At 36.9% G+C, this 19,738-nt stretch overlaps 1 protein-coding gene across 2 annotated transcripts in view; it reads right to left on the reverse strand.

The window, feature by feature from the left end:
* Positions 1 to 4,721: 4,721 nt before the first annotated feature.
* Positions 4,722 to 19,738, reverse strand: part of LOC149222641 (appr-1-p processing enzyme family protein) — a 244,138-nt gene continuing 229,121 nt past the window's right edge. Inside the window, exons 11-15 of one of the 2 annotated variants that reach the window (XM_089385538.1) lie at positions 6,041 to 6,110; positions 5,749 to 5,823; positions 5,508 to 5,599; positions 5,286 to 5,403; positions 4,722 to 5,081 (exon numbers count right to left, since the gene is read on the reverse strand). In XM_089385538.1, the coding sequence (XP_089241664.1) occupies positions 5,313 to 5,403; positions 5,508 to 5,599; positions 5,749 to 5,823; positions 6,041 to 6,110 (328 nt within the window). In that variant the 3' untranslated portion in view covers positions 4,722 to 5,081; positions 5,286 to 5,312. Of the gene's footprint in view, positions 5,404 to 5,507; positions 5,600 to 5,748; positions 5,824 to 6,040; positions 6,111 to 19,738 lie in introns of both variants that reach the window. The other variant, XM_089385537.1, reaches the window with a different exon arrangement.

Below are 19,738 nucleotides of genomic sequence, written 5' to 3' on the forward strand. Positions count from 1 at the left end.
ATCACATACCATCAATGAAATAGATCTCTCGCATATCACACAAGCAAAAATACACTAGCACCCACTAGAACAAATCAGCCACCTATCATATGTCCTCCTAAGTATCACACCTGTTGACTATAAATCACATACTAGCAATCAATCAAGTAGATCTACCATCTATCACATGTGAAAACACAGTAGTTTCAATTATAACAAACCAACCCCCTATCAAAATTCCTACTTGGCATCACACACTAAAAATAAAACACATACCAACCATCAATAAAGTAAATCTACCACCTATCAAAAGTGAAAACGCATTATTGTCCTAATAGCAACTACGGTTTCAACCCATCAAACTCTTCTTGGGTGCAAGTGCTCATCTCAAGCACACTAAGATTTCATCACCAAACAACTACTCACAAGTTCAACAACTTAAATATCCACCCTTCAAATTAACAAGAATGTAAACTTGGTTCAATCTGCATCGATACCATGTTCAAATTTCAAGGCACTAACTTTTATTGCAAATTTAAAAATTTTGCCTCTACCTTGAGGACTCTTAGGCCTATTTCTTGTGAATTTTGATATACCAATACAATAGCATATATTTTACTTATGTCCAACCCAATTCACAAGCAACGTAAGAAAATAGATACCACAATTTCAACCCTTGGTGCACATTTTCCAAGCACCTTTATCTTCTAAACGTGTTAAATCACATAACAACGTCAACAAAATGTTCTATCAAATTAACATGCATAACCAATGTTACAATCTACTCAGTCATAAAGATACCAAAAGTTGAAATTAAAATTTGTAAGTAGATAATGTTTAGACCATTAGATAACTTCATATATATACAAAATATGAAGTACAAGTACACACCATGGCTTATCATAAAACTAAAACAAGTCGAGCTCTTCAAACTTAGCTAGGGAAACTATAAGAAAACCCTAGCCACCAACTCCTCTAATCTAGGAATTGCTCCCCTCATATGGCTTGTTGAGCTCATAATGAGTATTTCATGTGATGACTTCGAGCCTTGTTGTCTAAATAGTCCCTCGAGGACCAAAACATATATATTCCCATATGGAATATAGAGATATTTCTCGTGGGAGGGGAAAAACTTGCATCACACAACTACCTAACTTTCAAGACAAGTCTAATGCTAGCCTACAAGTCTACATGTTCATCCTATGGTTTGAGTCCTGAAACCCTATGTCTTCAACTCTTACATCAACACAAGTGCTTAGACCTCCATGGAACATCAAGAGTACAATAACCAAGTCTTCTCCAAGCAAGTTATCACACCAAGCTTAAGACTCAAGGAGTTATGCTCTCCGTGATTTTACCCTATCCTCCATGCTTTACACGAAAACGGGGTTACAATATCCCGAAGGTGCTAACTCTCTTCTTCATGTGTTCTCTAGGGTTGGAACCCTGGTGATTACCTCCTCTTGCTTCACAACAAGAACCATAGCCTCTAGAAGAAAGCATAGCAATATGTTCTCCTTTCAAAGTTTTCTTACTAGTACAAGCCCTAGCATTCTCTTGCATTTCACTAGCAATCTCCAAGAACACCAAAGTACTCGCTCTCTTCTTCACATCCTCTCCCAGGGTTCACATCAAAAACCTTAAATCTTATTCCATACAAGACTAATCCAAGACAATTACAAAGATAGAATAAATAGTGCAAAGAATATGTCGGTGACAATGACATATCCTCTCTCTATATAGAATAGGTGAGCTAGGCCAACATAAAACATAGAGTTAGTTCCATACAAGTAAGCAACAAGACAACCCTACAAAGAGCTTTATACAATAAAAAGATGATTGAGTGTTATACTACATTGTCACAAAACACCACGGTGGTGTGCCCTCCAAGCATGATCCTCCTTGAGCTCAACACCCCTCCACTAAGATGGTGCACTCTCCAACACGTTGTTAGGCCAACAATCCCTTTTATGGCCATTATTTGTCCAAGTATCCTTAGGGAAGGTGTTCCTCCTCTAATCCTCTGTCACATGTCCTCAGGTGCAAAACCAATGCTTCTCCATGACATGTGTCCTAGTCCACAACCAACCTCCCTAAGTATGAACCTTGACCCAAGCGTCCCCAAGTCAATTGTCCTACCTCAAAAGTGTATGTCACATGCTCCCATGCTATTAGGGCTAAGTTGCCTCCTCCAAGTCCCTAGCACTCCTAGGTAGGTTTCTCTTCTAGTTTTGCAACTCACTCCTTGATTGTGTGCAACCAATGGGTAGGTCATCATGCCTATTAGGATCAACAACCTCCTAAGTAAGCAATCCACATGTCTAACAAGCATTTCCAAGGACCAGGAAACCTGACACTCTCCTAACTAGGTGAAAACATTTTTGGAGTAACCCCAAACACTAAGGTGTAAATTATTCACTAATCAAAACTAGAAATAATGAGTACATTACTTTCACCTAGATATAATATGGGATCATGTTGGACATTAAGGCAACATTCACTTCTCATTTTCTAAATTCATATACAAGAATCACAAAATATTGGCATATGATCTTTAATAGTTGACCACCAAAATAATTTTGATGGAGATTCCATTTAAAAATTCACCATAAGGAATAACTAAAACCAGGGTTGCGGGGGTAGCGCTGCTCCCCCCCCCCCCCCCCCACCCCATGATCCCGATCCCCATTCACACTCCAGGCAAGAGCGGGTCGGGAGCGCAATTTTTTGGAACATTTAGTCTTTTTTGTAAAAAAAAAAATTGCAGTAATATTCAAAATGCAATTGTTTTCAAATAAACAAATAAGTTTTGAGTGGAGCAACCTAATGATCAAGCCTGTGACCCTAGTATTGATATATGATTCATGGTAATGTTAAATTCTTAAAGTAAGAGTGACATTCTCCTTAATCTTCATTTTCATCATTTTACTTAAATGTTTAACATTATCATGAAATGGCTCGGGATGTTTGAGAGTGGTTCCAGCCTCATTGGATATCATATGGAGAAAGTAGAATTTTAAATTTTATTCAAAATCTAGCAAACTTATCAGTTTTTCAGGATTTCAAGATTGGGGGGCATGCAATGTTTCCATTGGATTTTGTAATTATTAGGGTATGGAACTTGTATTTAATCAAAAGCATCAATCTCCTATGTACCTTGATGTTAGTGACATTGGTTGTCGAACTCCTCTATCATGACCCTCCTAAAAATGTATGTCACTTGAACAAAATCTTGACTTGACATGCTATGCTTTTTCTATGTTATAATAATGCTTAGAGGGTGATATTAATGACAAATCTTGATTTTCCAACAAGAACAAAAAAACAAAAAAAAATTAGACATTTCTCGTGGCAGCAAGAGGCCCAAGCATTAGCAATAGATAATAGATTTACTTGTCTTTTCTAGTTTCTAGTAGTTTTTATAACTATTGACTCTTTCATATTTATTATGATATTTTTTGTAAACAATATATGACAATTTAAGTTTGAAGTTTGATGTTGGCAATTATAACTCATTAGTAATGAATTATGAATGTGATGCTTCGTGAAAGTTGAAAGTTGTTTCATTTCATTTCATGTTAGATATTATTTGTTGTAATTGTTACAAGTACAACTTTGGCGATCAATGATGATAAATGTTATGAATTTTGAAAGCTTGAAATTTTGAGATTGATGAATCATGAGACTCAATATGTTGTATGTTACTATCTTACTAACTTGTGGACATGGTTGATGAAGATTATAACTTCTAGATGATTGTTGTTATATGGTTCAATCTATGTTTTTTATGTTTTTTATATGTAATTCATCATTCTAAATTTCTACATGATTTTGTTGACATATATGCATCAATATATAAAAATATATATATATTATATAAAAACACTACCTAACCAGGAGCTTCTGAAAATTTTGCTCCCGTAACCTTGACTAAAACTATATAGTTCAAAGTAATAACTTGCAAAGATGAAGCTGTTACAAAGACAACTGAAGTGGTCATTATAAAAGCAAGCCATTGTTGATGTGCGCATGTGAAGATCTCTACATACCACATATTGGACAAGGTAAAAACCTATACTATTTTTAGACCAGCATTCAGAATTCCAGAATGCATTCCAGATAAAATATGCAAAGCATTTTCTACATTATCTTTTCATTTTAGTTGCGGTTTCCCCTGTAATACTGGTTAATCGAGAAAACTCTATTGAACACGGCAAAAGGCCAACATACAAATGACATGTTTAACAGGCATTTATCAGATAACTGATTGGAGAAACCAAACACATCGACGTCCCAAATACACTTCGAAGGTATATGCTTTCCCTTTCCATAAGGGCTATTTCTCCGACATTTTATATGATAGAAATCCTTCTTTGTTCAAGTAAGATCAGTGATATGAGAGAACCACATCCTTTCAGCTCCATATTCTTTACTGGCATGAGTGTACAGAAAGGGTCATCATCTTTATCCATGTATCCCCTCGTATAGAGAGTTATCAAAAGTCAAAATCCATATTTACATCACAAGTATAGAATGTTGGATATTTCCTCTGAAAATTTGTGCCCCAAGTATAAAACTGTGATATTTCACATCATCAACTCCACCTCAACTGAAGCTACTTCATCCACTGCTGAGATTGGCGAGAGTGGCCTCGACTTTGACCAAGTATATACATCGTATGAAACAGATAACAATCTCAGATATATCGTAAAAAATACGATTCATAATGAAGGCATGACAAATAAGCAAATAAATAACCTTATATAGTTGGTCAGACTGTTCACTACCAGAATCGCGGTATTTCAAAGTTTGCTACTCCTGTCTGCCAACTGTATGTTGACCAGCTAAAGAGATGAAAAGAATAAAGCTGAATATTTTTTACAAAATAACTTTACACCCTACAAACTAACAAAATGAGTAGGCAGACGACCCCAACAAATACCGACCAGGTTGAAATCTAACTGCTTCCCAAGGGCAAATTCAATCCATCTTCAGGATGATAGCCTTCTTTTGTTTTGATGCGAAAATGATTACACCATATTACATTATTTGAAATTACCAAATAATAAACCCCATAATATACTCCTAGGTCTGCATCTTCACTGAAAAAGTTCACAAAAATGCAGTGTAGTTCCCACTAGATGATCTGACACTAATGCTGCCCACTTGAAACCAGCCAGAAAACTGAAACACTCTAACTCTGATTTATTGAGTGAATATTCAAGATTAACATGAAATTTTGAAAAAAAAAAATGCTAGGGGGACAAAGGAAAACCCACCATAACCAAAAAACAGAAGAGGCTTACAACAAACAGAAAACAACAAAACAATCACTATCGCGAAGCAGAAGTCGTTCTATTGGTTATAAACTTTGTTCTAGGATCAACAACAAGACCCCTTCCACCATTAACTTCAAGATCATGCCTGCACAGCAGCATTTAAGATTGAGAACTTTGCAACTAAACAAGCAGATATATTAAAATATAGAATCAGAAAGGTAAAACAATAGAAAGAAGAATGAGACGTACTGAAATACAAAATCTGGAATTGTAAGTTGTTCTCTTGGTACAAATCTAAACAACTGCAAAAGCCTCTCTACATACACCACCTTTCGCCAAACCTGCAATGTTAAGGATGCTTTAGACTGCAAATAACATGTAACCCTAGATATTGTGGATGCAAAATAAGAAGAGATGTAACAGAGTAGGAAATACATTGTTACAAAGTTTCAGAAACTATGGTTACCTTAAACTTTGATTAAGAACTTACCTCTGCATCTACAAGCAGCTGCAGAGCAAAAACTGTTGCTTTCAACCCAAAATTTGGGTGAAGAACATATATAGCCTGTGAATGCATAATTTCAACGTGAGCAGCAATAAACTAAAAAGAAGTCCTTTGAATACTCATTATCTTCAGTCTGGAAACTGTAGCTTAGCTTCAATATGTACACATCATGCTCACTTGAAGGCATCGGTATTAGATATGTATTGTACTAAGGCATAAAACATATAAAAAAACATAAATGAGAACCAAACAGATCTGCATTGCAGACCACTCATACATGTAAATTGCGCTTATGCTTTCGTCCAAGTATTTGTTGTAATCGTTTCATCCATCCTAAGTCAGGTTGCCTGTATATTGACATTGGAAAATGTTAATAGTAAAATGATGGCATTCATTACCCAACAATTATTTGTGCCCAGAAAATTATTTTATTATAAAATTCTGAACTCCCGAAAATAAATACTCTCGTATTACTTAGCTTCACAACTAAAACCCAGTGGAAAATTCACAAGATAATCAGCCACAAAAACAGAAGAAATTTGAACCAAAATCACTTTTCCTTCACTTATATTAAACCTGGAAAATTTTGGGTTTTGACCCACAGAAAAATACTCAGAGAAATAACAGTTGAAGGGGAACCTGCAACTCAGTGCCCTGGAAATATGTCTACCTGGAAAATTCAAATGCTGAGCTGGAATCAGCCCCAAGACAAACTCAGCCTCCTCTGGCAATCGTGCAGCCTGCGCACCTGTCAAATCGGCCCGAAGAAATAACTTGGCCTCCGCAACAAATCAGCCCCAAGACAAACTCGGCCTCCTTGGAGTGCTCTCGGCCCTCCCTCCCTGCTTATGGCCTCACTAGCAATCAAGCAGTCTGCACACCTGTCGAATCGACCCTAGGAAATAACTCGGCCTCCACAACGAATTGGCCCCTCAGCTCAGTCCTCTTCCTGCTCGGCTTCCCTTCAATTTCCACAGAAATCTCCCCCAGCAATTCCTTCTCAATCTTCTTCAGTCAACTAGAGCCTCTTACCTTCCTCTTGAGAAAATCGCTCTCTCAATGTGCATAATGGTGTCTTCACCTCTCCATTAGATTCACTTTATCATTTCATTAAGCAAATAATCCCTAACCCTAATCTCAATGGCTAGGATTAGATCCTAAGCCTCTCTTGAGATCAATGGTTGAGATTAAATCTAAGTCACTTAAATAATTTTATTATTTATCCTTAGAACTTTTGCTTAATAGTCCACAATAATTAATTACTCTAATTATTGTACTTTTCCTAAGGTTAACCTTAGGAAAGAAATAATAAAGTCACTTACTCCACCAAACAAGCATCTAAAGAGGCAATAAAACTTCTACATGCTAAGACACCAAGCCAGTGTAGAAGACATTTCGTAGCTATAAAACATCAACACTCCCTCCTATCAAGGAAGGGATTCTCCACCACCACCAGCTTGTCCCTATAGAACACAAACTTCCCCTTCACTAGAGGCTTGGTAAGAATTCCCACTACCTACTCCCATGTGGATATGTACTACAATCTCATAGCACCTCTCTGGACCCTTGTCTCTGATGAAGTGATAGTTGATCTCTATATGCTTGGACCTATCATGAAACACAGGATTTTCAGAGAGCTTAATGCAACTCTTATTATCACAGTGAATCACTATGGGCCCCATCTCGAGACCAAATAACTCTGAGAACATCTTGCAAAGCCGTATGGCCTCACAACTCGCCAGACTCGGTGCCATGTATTCAGCCTCTGCTAAGTTGAGTGCCACTAAGTGTTGCTTCATACTGAACCACGAGATCATAGTTGATGGCAAGTTGAAATTATTGAAATATGTAACTAGGTTTGGTCTTCATAATGATGTTAAAATATGCAACTGCGGTCAAATTCCACTTTGGACAACTCACCTGATGTAGATAATGTTGCTTTGAATTCCTGTTTTTGAGAGGACCAAAATCGACATAAAAGATCACTCAAATCGGATAAGGGAAAGTGTATTTATAAAGAAAAGCCCACATGTGCTCATTTGATAAGGTCGCCCCTAAAGAAAAGTGGACCAACTCGCAAGGCTATAAATACATGTGCCCTCTACCTCATTTAGACACAATGATGAGACACTCTTCTATCTTGGTTTTTCAGCTCGCACAGGTCTGAGGCTCATCCACAGAGGATCAAGTTCGCTCTGAGGTGAAATTGCAAGGTCTAAGGCTCGAATCTCTAATTTAGGGTTTTGGGCCCCAGTCACAGGGACAGAACAAGAAGGATTCAATTGTAGTCACACGCACCGAAACTCATCCGTGTGACTGAAGCCTTCCAGTCGCACGTACAACTCTCCATCCATGCGACTAGGGGTTTAGGGTTTCTAAAATTCAGATCTAAACCCACTAGCTCAGATGCTACGCTTAAGGGAGAGACTGGGAAAGCTATAGTCGCTCGCATGACACTTCCTTAGTGTGGTCGGGATCTAAAACATGAAATCTCAGTATTCTGAAGATTTCGCACAGTCACCGCAGGGTTCGGCAGTTGACTGCAGATAGTGACAGTTCATTACAGTCTTCAAAATCAGAGTTTTAAGCATATACATTGTTGGGTTCATTTCATGGATGTTGTAGTTGTTTTGTTGGTTAGTTGCATAAACGAAGATATGGATCATTGCACTCTCTTTTGCTGAAATATTTGATGGAAATCTAAGAAGAAGAATTTGCAAGGGTTTTCCCCATAGTGGTTTTTGCCCTGGTCTCCGACCAATCCTGGTGTCTCTATGTGTGAATGTTTTTCTTTTGTTGTTCCTTTATGTTCCGCTGCATTGATGATGATGGTATTGTTCTTTCAACATAGTTGCATATGATGATGAGTAATGATGTAAATCTGCATAATGTTATGATGTTTTGGGGTGAACTTAATGTGTTAATGAAGAAATGCAATTATCAAAACAAAGAACAATATAGCCCTATGAAAAATTAGCATAATTTCAGAGTTGGGTTGAAGAAAAGTCATGGAGATCACCCCCATGGAGACACCTTTAATGGAAGCAAGAGAAGATGGAGGAGGCCTAAAAGAATTCTAGGGTTTGAATATAATCTAGGCAATTTGTGATTACGGTTTGATGAATATTTTGAGGTTAGGGTTTGTGAAACCCTAGTTTGTGGAAAATATATGAGATATGAAACCTAGCATGATCAACGTGAAGATGCTCAAGCACTTGTGACAAATTTGATGAAGCCCTAAATGGGATAGTCTCTAGTAGGCCTGGTTATTGATAAGTTGGTTGAAATACTGAAGGCAACATTGTTATATTGACAATGGACAGTGATGGCTCTTGAAGGTTGATTCAAGAGGGAGAGGATCACCTCTCATTGAAGATAAGTATTTCTTTACCTATGATGATCCTTTATGTCTTTAATTTTGTCTAGACCTATAAATTTGATTATTGTTTTGACCATTACTTATACTTCCTGCATGTATATATGAGTATTTGGACGTTTCTAACATCCTTGATGAGATGTAATAAGAGGATCCTTCTTGAGGATCATTTGAGATGCATGAAAGAAAAGTTATAGCTGGAAAAGGTAAGGAGGCACCTAATGAAAAGATGACTAAGTGCTACACGCTGCCTATGTCAAATAAAAGGATGCACCGGCATTTGAATACTTCAAGGTATGCATGGTATATTGTTTCAATGTTATGGCAAGGTAAGCCCTAATGTATGATGAGAATGTCTCCTCAAATGGTTCATGCATGAATATGAAAGTGATTTTGATTCTTGGTTCTTATGATGAAATGGTGCAGTTGATATTGAACAAGTATCTCACTTCTTAGACATGATGAATTTCTTGATTCTATGAAGCTACTTCTTTGATATAGTGGTACAATTGATGATTGGCTAACATCTATTATTTTAAATATCTTGATCCCATGAAGAAGGCTAGCACCTTGATTCTAGTAAATGGTAACTTGATACTATTGATATTGGGTATGGTAGCCATGATGATGGAAGTGTAACAATAAGATTAATATTCATGATCTTTTGTTGACCACAGTTATGCTTTGATGTGCTTAATGATTGTGGCATATGGTAAAATTGAATGCCCTAACTTACTGGATTGAGTTATGTGACAAAGAAGTAATGTTGTGATCATGATTCTTGAAATATGCTCCTATTAGCTATTTGACACTAACCCTTGATGAAAGATTGATGTCATGATGTCATAGTTGATGCTAACATATATGACCATGATGAATATGTGGATATAGTCTAACTTTATGATCTAATAGATCTGTTGATGCATGACAGTATTATAGACAGGTTGATGGCATGAATGAAGATGATTGAAGTGGATTCCCATTCAGAGGGAAAACCTCTCCATAAGATCCCTTCTCCTATTATCATTATATACTCTTTACTGATAAAGTATGATTTATGGGCATGAATAAGACAAACATCTGACATTGTTGATCTGCAGCAAAGTTCTAATCTGAGAAGAGAGAGTTTTCCCTTATCCTAAACCTCAGTGGCACGGAATCAGGTTCACAGGTGCGACTGTAGCCTTTCAACAGCACAGAAGTAAGGTCAAGGGTGCCACTGTAGTCCCAACCACTTGTAGGGAAGACTTATGGGTGTGACTATGCCTACAGGACACAAAAATGAAGTTTTGTGAATGAAATCAGATGTTCACCTGAAGGATGTCAGTGCTACAAATGTGGAGTAGACATCAGAAAGATCTGTGAGCTAGAACATTTGAATGTTTGCTATAATATGAATATATATATTGATCTTGTGTTTGCAAGTGACCAGGACATGCATATAGATGTATCATTATGATTAAAGTTTGTGCTACAAGAGTCTGACATGATTTGGACGATTGAAATAGATGAGCATTGTTTGGAGTTTTCATATGATGCTTGACAATGACTTAGAACTTTCACTTGTTTTTTTGACCTGATGACTAATGATTTGATTAGATGACTGATGATTTTCCTTGATGAGAATGATATATGAACTTCCAATGACTAATATTGGTATTCAATAATGGTTTTGTATTGGCCTCCTCATTCTTAGCACATTGGTTGAAGTATTGACAGTTGTGATTCAGCATGAAGCTATCTCCATGAATGGTTGGAACCTGCATGACTTATTCTTTGTGTATGCATTTGCATCTAGTGACTCATATTATGATCATGAGGATGACTTGTTGAAATTTGGATTGATATTTCTTATGACAATTTGTTGGCATCATGACTTGATGAGAGCTCTACCTATCACCTAGTTTAAAGACTCTGATACTGTGATATTGTGATGATCTTGATATTGGTTTTGATCTGGTATCTAAACTTTGACAAGCTGGCTTAGTTGATTTGATTATACAATATTGTAAGTCTAAGCATATTGGCTTAGAAAAGTATTATGTTTTCATAGAGCACTATATGAAGCAAGCTCCTCGATCCAAATATGGCTGCATTGCCAGTTATCCAGTGAAGCCAAAATGATGTGTTGATCCAAACCTCTACTTCAGAAGTGTTCCAAGGTAAGACTTTGATTTTGAATTTGGTTTTATACACTGATGGTCTACTCTTGACAGGAAATGAGCCTCTGATAATCTAAGAAAGAGGGAAATGGCTTCTAAAACTCGAAATATTGAATCATGGCATGATGAATCGATTTTTGAAGTTGGGAAAAGAAAATCTATATTGCGAAGCTATTGAAGAAGTATTGGAAAGTGAAAATCCAAATCCTTGGACACTTCGATTGAATTTCAAGAAGTTGTGAAGAGATATTGTTGAACTTGACTTGGCAATCGACAATTGATTGAAGCATTAATGTTCCATTTTGAACATCCATCCATATATATACATGATGTGCATAGAACTTGAGTCGATTCATGATTGAGCCGCTTCATTCACATTGATTTGTTGCCTAGCATCCTTAAAATTACTTGCATGGGACGATCCTCCTGTGATATGTGACTACTTGGGTGTACTGATGATGATTAGGATCGTTATTGATGAGATGAGCACATTTGGATGTTGCCTTAGTATGAGATTTGTCATGATATCTTGGATGAGAGGTCCACAGCACGACCGATGTTGGGTATGATGTTGCCAGCATGACTAGCCATGTGGCATGATGAAGAAGCTCCTTGGAGAGTTGTCTGAGCAAGATCTAGATATGACATGGATACATTATGATCACAAAAAGTGGAACTAATTGGCAAAGAATCCCACATATAGTTGGGGCTGAGATGCCTTCATATGTTGAGTTAATGTTGTTGTACGAAACAAGCTCAAGCTTTTGGTTTGCACCTCCTTCAGAGGTAGGATGACTATGGTATCCTTTTTGTGATATATATGATTATTTATGTTCTAATATGATATTTGATTTGATGTCCTGTATGAACAAGGGATAGTTGTTATTGAGACATGATGAGCCAGAAATGAGCACAATGATATGTTTCTGATCTACAGAGAGCAGGACTAATCAAGAACACTGACCCAATTCTTCCTCCCCTGTTTGAGCTCCCAAGGTGTGGAATTGAGATAAAAGGCTCCTGGGGTTGAGGGAACTCTGGACAATAAGGTATCACCTCTATCTGTTACCCATAGGGTTGGAGTAGTAGCTCACCCTATCTTGGTCTTTGCGGAGTATACCCGAGTTGGCATCATACCCACATGCAGGGCTCGTTGGGATTGTCCCTTCATATTTGGCCAACGGGTTGAGGAGGCTTGGAGGCATGTCATCCTTACCTCTTGGTAAGTCAGGTATCTCGTCCAAGCTCAAATTATGATGTGGGTGTTCTACCACATGACTATTGAGGGTCATTATTGGGAAGATCAGTAAGCAATAGGAAGGCTCGAGTAGTAGCTCCCCTATATCACCTATTGCTCGATATGGGGTCATAGTAGTAGCTCCCCTATGAGATTCTGGGTTGAGTAGTAGCTCCTGAATGTGGTTCCAGGTTGAGATGTGCTCCCTGATGATATGCTCTCGGATGATGATGTAGGTCGTAGATCTGACACCCTGTCGATATTCCTGGGTAGTAGCCCGTTGATAGAGATTCCGAGTAGTAGCCCGCTAGCAAAGATTCAGGGTAGTAGCCCACTAACAAAGATTCTGAGTAGTAGCCTGCTAGCAAAGATTCAGGGTAGTAGCCCACTGACAAAGATTCCGAGTAGTAGCCCGATGAAAAGAGGGTGGTAGCTTAGGCTCCCCTCCGATGTCAAATTGTTCTTCTAGATTAGAGAATGTTCAGCATGAGCAGGAACAATCATGAAATAAGCAAGAATGAGCAAGAGAGGAATTGAGATGATCAATGATGATACGTGATGATGAGATATTTGAGATTGAATATGATTTGTGTAATGACCAAAAGTCATATACACAGCAGAAATATTTAAAATACTTCGAAGACAAAGACATCCATCGTAGGACAATAATTGTAAAATGTATATTGTATTAAAGAATTGATGTAGGATGAGTACAAATGAGAATGAGGGTCCTATATATATAGCCAAGTACCCTTTCACGAACAGGCATGTCTGTAGAGACATGCCTCTTTGTTTAACTAATTATTATTTAATTATATATTATTATGATTATTATTTATTATCTATTTTTATATTTATATTTATTATTATTTCTATATGAATTTATATTCATAACATTGCCCCTCCCTTCAAAAAGCTTTGTTCTCAAGGCTTACTGAGAATATCTTCTCGTCTCTAGACTTTCATCTTCGTTGATACAAGACGATATCATACTCTAAGTGATAGACAAAATTGTCGTACTACGAATGGATCGGACCATCCTAGATTAATCTTTTGGGATATCTTCTAACCTTTGGAGATGTGTGATGAATAGTTATCGTATGACTGGATTCTGCAAACTTCAGTATTCTTGGAAACATAAATTTGTTGCTTATTTTTTGAGTGATACTGGTACGTAGCTTGACTGGAAAGTCTGCTCTTATGATTCGGATGTCGATACATAGCTCCTTTGGTTTGGCTTTCCCTTATCATATTAGTGGTCAATTCCCGATTTTCTTCAAGCGTTGTTGTTGTTGAGTTGGCGACTGAATCATCATTTGGAATGTCCATCGTTTGAATTGCAACTTCTGCATATGTTTTAACTTCTCTAGATTCCTCTTCTTCCTTACTTGTGATATTGACTAGGTCAGTATTTATTCCTTTACCTTCAACTTGGATTGAAATGGCTGACGACTTCAATACTTCACCTTGAAGTTGTTCTAATTTGTTATTCAATGATTTCTTGTCATTTTTAAGTTTTTTTATTTGTGTAAATAGGGTTTGGTTATGATTCCTTAGACATACAAGTTCATCCTTTTCTGAATTGCTGGCTTTATCCTTACTAGCTTCATCATCTTCTAAACTTTTGAGTTGTTCTAATAATGATTGGTTAAGGCTCTTTAAACATAAATTTTCTTCTTCTTGTTCTAATAAATGTTTCTTGAGTTCCTTCTTTGTGGCTTTAACTTTCATGACTTGTTCGAGTAGTTTTTCATAGTGATCTCTAAGATGCGAAATTTTTGTTTCTTTACTGCAGATGACTTCTTCCAACTCTTTTGCTTCTTTGATATAATTTTTTTGTTATCTTGAAACATCAATCCTGAAATATCCTTAAAGTCTTCTAATGAAGATGTTCTTGATTTTGATTTATTTGTTATGTCTCGAAATGTAACTATCTTCCCCTTATAAGGAAACATCGAAACTTGTTTCTCTATGTTTAACATGAATGTACACAAATTCTTAAACCAAGGTTGACCAAGAATGATGTCAATCTTTCTATTATCCATAGTTACAACATGAAATTGAAATATGTACTCATAATGATCTACTGTCACTTTTAAATCACTAATTTTATACTCTTTTTGGCCAAAAATATTTTTCCTTTCACCAATGTTTGGCTCTAGAATTAATAGCTGATTTGCCAAGTAAATGTTGATGTAATTTTTATCATTGTTTGTGCTGATAGCGATATTAATATATTTTCCTCGGATACTTCCTTTTAATATAATTAATCTGTGATCCTTAACTAAAAGACCGTTATAGGTAAATTGTCCTTCTTTCATCATTTTCGAATTAGCCTCCATTTGTTTGTCGATAATTTTTCGTCAACGACACTGATATGTTCTTCCTTCCTTCTCTTTTTTTTAAATGTGAACCTTCTCCTTTCTTCCTCCCCTTTTTGTTCTCTTTTTTTTTTAGAATTTGTACTTCTAAATATTTTTTTTTATTTTTTTTATTTCTTCCCTTTTTTTATATAATAATTAAATTATTAATATATATTATATATATAAAATAATTTTGATTAATTAAATTAATTAATTTGTTTTTTTAAATAAATTTATTTAATTAATTAATTAATTATATATATATATATATATATATATATATATATATATAATTTTATGTTTGACTAAATATACGTTGAACAACAATACGTAATCACCAACTCAAATGTCATGTCTCACCCCACCCGACAAGACTTGTTTTAACATTGCGAGGAATGGAGGTTGTCAGACCGAGGAGTTACCGTGGAGCATGTGACCGTGGGTTGACCAGCTGAATGCGGGGATTGGACAGTATGGTGGATATTTATGGCATTGGTGTTCACACAGTTTGACGGATGACAGTGACGGCAGATGGGGAAGCAGCGAGGGGATATAGCTAGCGGTTGGTTGGAACTATGTTGGAGGTTATGGTAATGTGGATAGAAGCACGTTGGTCGAAGGGGAATAGCACGAAGAGCAAGTTGGTCGTTGGTGCAGAAAGATGGACTGTGGTGGCAGTGGTTGGTAAGTCAATGGCGGCAACGCCGAAGAAGGTTGATCGAAGCAGCATGGACAACAGTCGTTGTGTAGTCAGTCACCAGGGATCGAGCACGACGGAGGGGGTCGAGGGCGGAATCGAGGCTGGGGGAGCATGACAATAGGGGAGCACAACGACAGAAGTCGAGAGCGGAAGTCAAGGTTGCTAAAGCACAATGGCGGGGGACGAGCAAGGAGTAGTAAACCGAACTGTACGTGGACAAGTAAGATGGCAGGGAGCATAGAGTGTATGGGCAACACGACGGAGGACAGAGAGCTGCAGGTAAGTTGTGCCCTTTTCTTCTTCTTTTTTTTGGTTTTAATATAATTTTTGAATTTTTTTTAATCTTTTTCTTTATATTAATTTTCCTTGATAATAGTTTTTCTTTGACCTCATATACTTTTCAACTTTCTTTCTTTTTCTAATTGCCAAGAGCCTAGTAGCAAAAATGGTTGAATGGAGAACCTCCCACTTAGTAGCGAAACGCTTGAGTCTTGATGACAACAATGTTGACGAAGTTTGATGTCTAAAAATCGGGATCAAACCTAGCTCTAATACCAATGTAATGACCAAAAGTCGTATACGTAACGGAAATATTTAAAATACTTCGAAGACAAAAACATCCATCGTAGGTACTAGGAAAGTAATTGTAAAATGTATATTGTATTAAAGAATTGATGTAGGATGAGTACAAATGAGAATGAGGGTCCTATATATATAGCCAGGTACGTACCCTTTCAAGAACAGGCATGTCTATAGAGACATGCCTCTTTGTTTATTTAATTATATATTATTATTATTATTTATTACCTATTTTTATATTTATATTTATTATTATTTCTATATGAATTTATATTCATAACAATTTGATGACAAGATACACATGACCTGATGCAGGTGGAATTCTCCCTAGTTGAGAGGGAGTGTTAAAAATATGCAACTATAGTCAATTTCCACTTTGGACAGTTCACCTGATAGAGATAATGATTGCATTGAATTCCTCTTTTCGAGAGGACAAAAATCGACCTAAAATATCACTCAAATCGGATAAGGGAAAGTGTAATCATAAAGAAAAGCCCACATGTGCTCATTTGATAAGGTCGGTCCTAAAGCAAAGTGGACCACCTTGAAAGGCTATAAATCCAACCCTCTACCTCATTTAGACACAATGATGAGACACTCTTCTCTCTCAGTTTTTTGCTCGCACAGGTGTGAGGTGAAATTGCAAGGTCTGAGGCTCGCATCTCTAATTTAGGGTTTTGGGCCCCAGTCTCACGCACAGAACAAGAAGGATTCGACTGTAGTCGCACGCACAAACAACTCTCCATCCATGCCATTGGGGGTTTACGGTTTCCGCAGTCCAGATCTAAACACGGTCGCTTGCATGTTAGGCTTAAGGGATCGACTGGGAAAGCTATAGTGAATAGTCGCTTGCATGACACTTCCTCCGTGTCACCGAGATCTAAAAGATAAAATCTCAGTCTGTTGAATATTTCGCTCAGTGATCACAGGGTTTGGCAGTTGACTGCAAACAGTGGCAGTTCATTACAGTCTTCAGAATCAAAGTTTTGAGCATATACATTGTTGGGTTCATTTCATGGATGTTGTAGTTGCTTTGCTAGTTAGTTGCATAAATGAAGATATGGATCATTGTACTCTCTTTTGCTGAATTATTTGATGACAATCTAAGAAGAATAATTTGCAATGGTTTTCCCCATAGTGGGCTTTTCCCTAGTCTCAGACCAATCCTGGTATCGTTCTTTCTACGTAGTTGCATATGATGATGAATAATGATGTAAATCTGAATAATGTTATGATGTTTCGGGGTGAACTTAACGTGTTAATGAAGAAATGCAATTATCATAGCAAAGAACAATATAGCCCTATGAAAATTAACAAACGACATGTGTAACATGGATTTTATGTATTTGATGTAATAAGAAAAATAAATTTATTATTGTTAATCTTGAGACATGGGTTTCATGCTCAAGGAAATTTAGGTCAAGCTCCCATTGAGAGCTTCTAGGTCATTGTCATGTATGAAAGACTCATTTGGGACATGTTACATATGTAAAGAAATTTATGAGCCAATGTTAGAGTTAAAAGACCCTCCAAGACCTCGTCACAAGTGCTACAACAAGTCGTCCTTCAAAAAGAGCTATCGAGCTATCTAGAAGGACATGTCGACCTACATATGATGACAAGTCGACCTAATTGCATGGGTGTGAAGACTATATAAAGAAGGACTAGGCCTCACTTGATAAGGCATCAATCAAGCATCCAAGTCAAGGAAAATAAGTGTGAAAAAGGAAGAAAATAAGTCTGTTGTGCAACGAAGAGAAGGAGAAAAGCAAAGTTTTTTGTGAATGTTTTGGGCCATTCTCCTCACACGTGTGACTACAACTATGGTTTCCACAGTGAGGAATTGCACATCTTGAAGGAGCCATAGTTTAGCATAAGGAAAGACCATTTTTGTTAGCCGAATTCACAAAAAGTATCCAGGTCAATCGAAGGAGAGAACCTTCACAAATCTACCCCAATCAACTCACATGTGCAGATCTTTGTGATTGCATGCAGGCCGAAAATTACAAGTTTGTAATAAGAGGCTGAAATTGAAGAGAAGACAGTGGTGTAGCAGTCAGTTTGACCAGTGTTGACTTAAAAAGAAGAAGAGTTGTTCAAGGAAGAATTGTTACTTCCAAAGTACATGAAAGGGGAAGTAAGAGCCCAAAGGATTCTCATTGAGGCCATCAAAGATCCCCTCATACCCTATGTATCAAAGTTGGAAACATCAAAAGAAATATATGACAAACTGGTAGAATTATTCTCTGTAAGTACTGTTGGAGAAGTGATATCATTAAGACAAGAACTCTACAAGATGAAGATATCAAGAGAGAAGAAATTGCCTCGTACTTTATGAGGGTATCAGAAATAAGTGACCAACTCCAAGAGTTGGGAGAAATAATGTCTGACAAGAAAATGACTACCATAGTGCTCAATGCACTACCAAAGGAATGGGGCAACTTCACATCAAGCATCTATGGAAAGAAAGAAGCTACTCCATTCAATGATCCGTGGTCATTATGTAAAATCGAAGAAACCAAACTGAAAGCAAAAAATGATGTGGAATCAAACAAGCAAGCTCAAGCATTTACTGCCATGGCTAACAGAAAAGGGAAGTTTGGTCCTCAGAAAAAGAAGAAGAATATATCGAAGACTGAATGCTATGGTTGTCATGAATATGGGCACTACAAGAGAGATTGTCCTAAACTCAAGAAGGACAACAACAAAAGAGGAAGGTATGAAGCCCATATCACTAAAGAAGTGGAAGAAGTTCAAAAGAAGGAATCCAAGAAGGAAGTAAAAGATCTCTACTATGATTGAGATAATCTTCTTCCCCTAGTTCTTTTCTTGTCATTGTTTCCAAGTGTTTGTAGAGTATGGCTATCTATTGAGAAATCTATAGGGAAGTAGTTAGATCTATTTCTCTTCTACTGATAACTGCTTGTGATGTCATTTTACTTTTCTTATTAAATTATTATTATGTTTGTTCTTATCATCAAACAGCTATCAAAAACAAGAAGAACAATAGTACACAAGAACACAAAATATATGTTGCAAGCCAGGGCCAAAACCTCTCCACTTGAGAGGAAAACCTACAAATTTCTTCTATTTTTATAGATTCTTCAGTTGACAAGTTCCAAGACCTCTAGACCAAGACCAATACTCTTTAACACCAAGTCCAACCTCTCCTGACAATGTGCTCCCTTTGTGTTAATTTTAGACAACAATGGCATGTTCTATGTTTTAGAGCAATTTTACTTCAATTTCTTTATTACCCAGAATCAATATACAAATTAGCAATCACATCAAAATGAGAGTAAAATGCAAATAGAACATAAACATAAACAGTAGAAGACAAGCCAAGACAAAAGGACACAAGATGTGGCACCAGCCAGGGACAAACCCCAATGTGAGGAAACCCTTGATCAAATCTTATTTTAGTCTTCAATAGTTCAGCGGAGAGAGTACAATTTACAAATTTGATAATTTATAACAGCAACAGAAGAGCCCTAAATAGAAAAGTCAATGCTGGTCAACAAGCATATTTGACCCTCAGCAAATCGATCAACCTCAGCC

Source organism: Pinus tabuliformis, chromosome Q (assembly GCF_031772625.1).
Source record: "Pinus tabuliformis cultivar Carrire ecotype Pingquan chromosome Q, CPIR1, whole genome shotgun sequence".
In the NCBI taxonomy this organism is placed as follows: Eukaryota; Viridiplantae; Streptophyta; class Pinopsida; order Pinales; family Pinaceae; genus Pinus; species Pinus tabuliformis.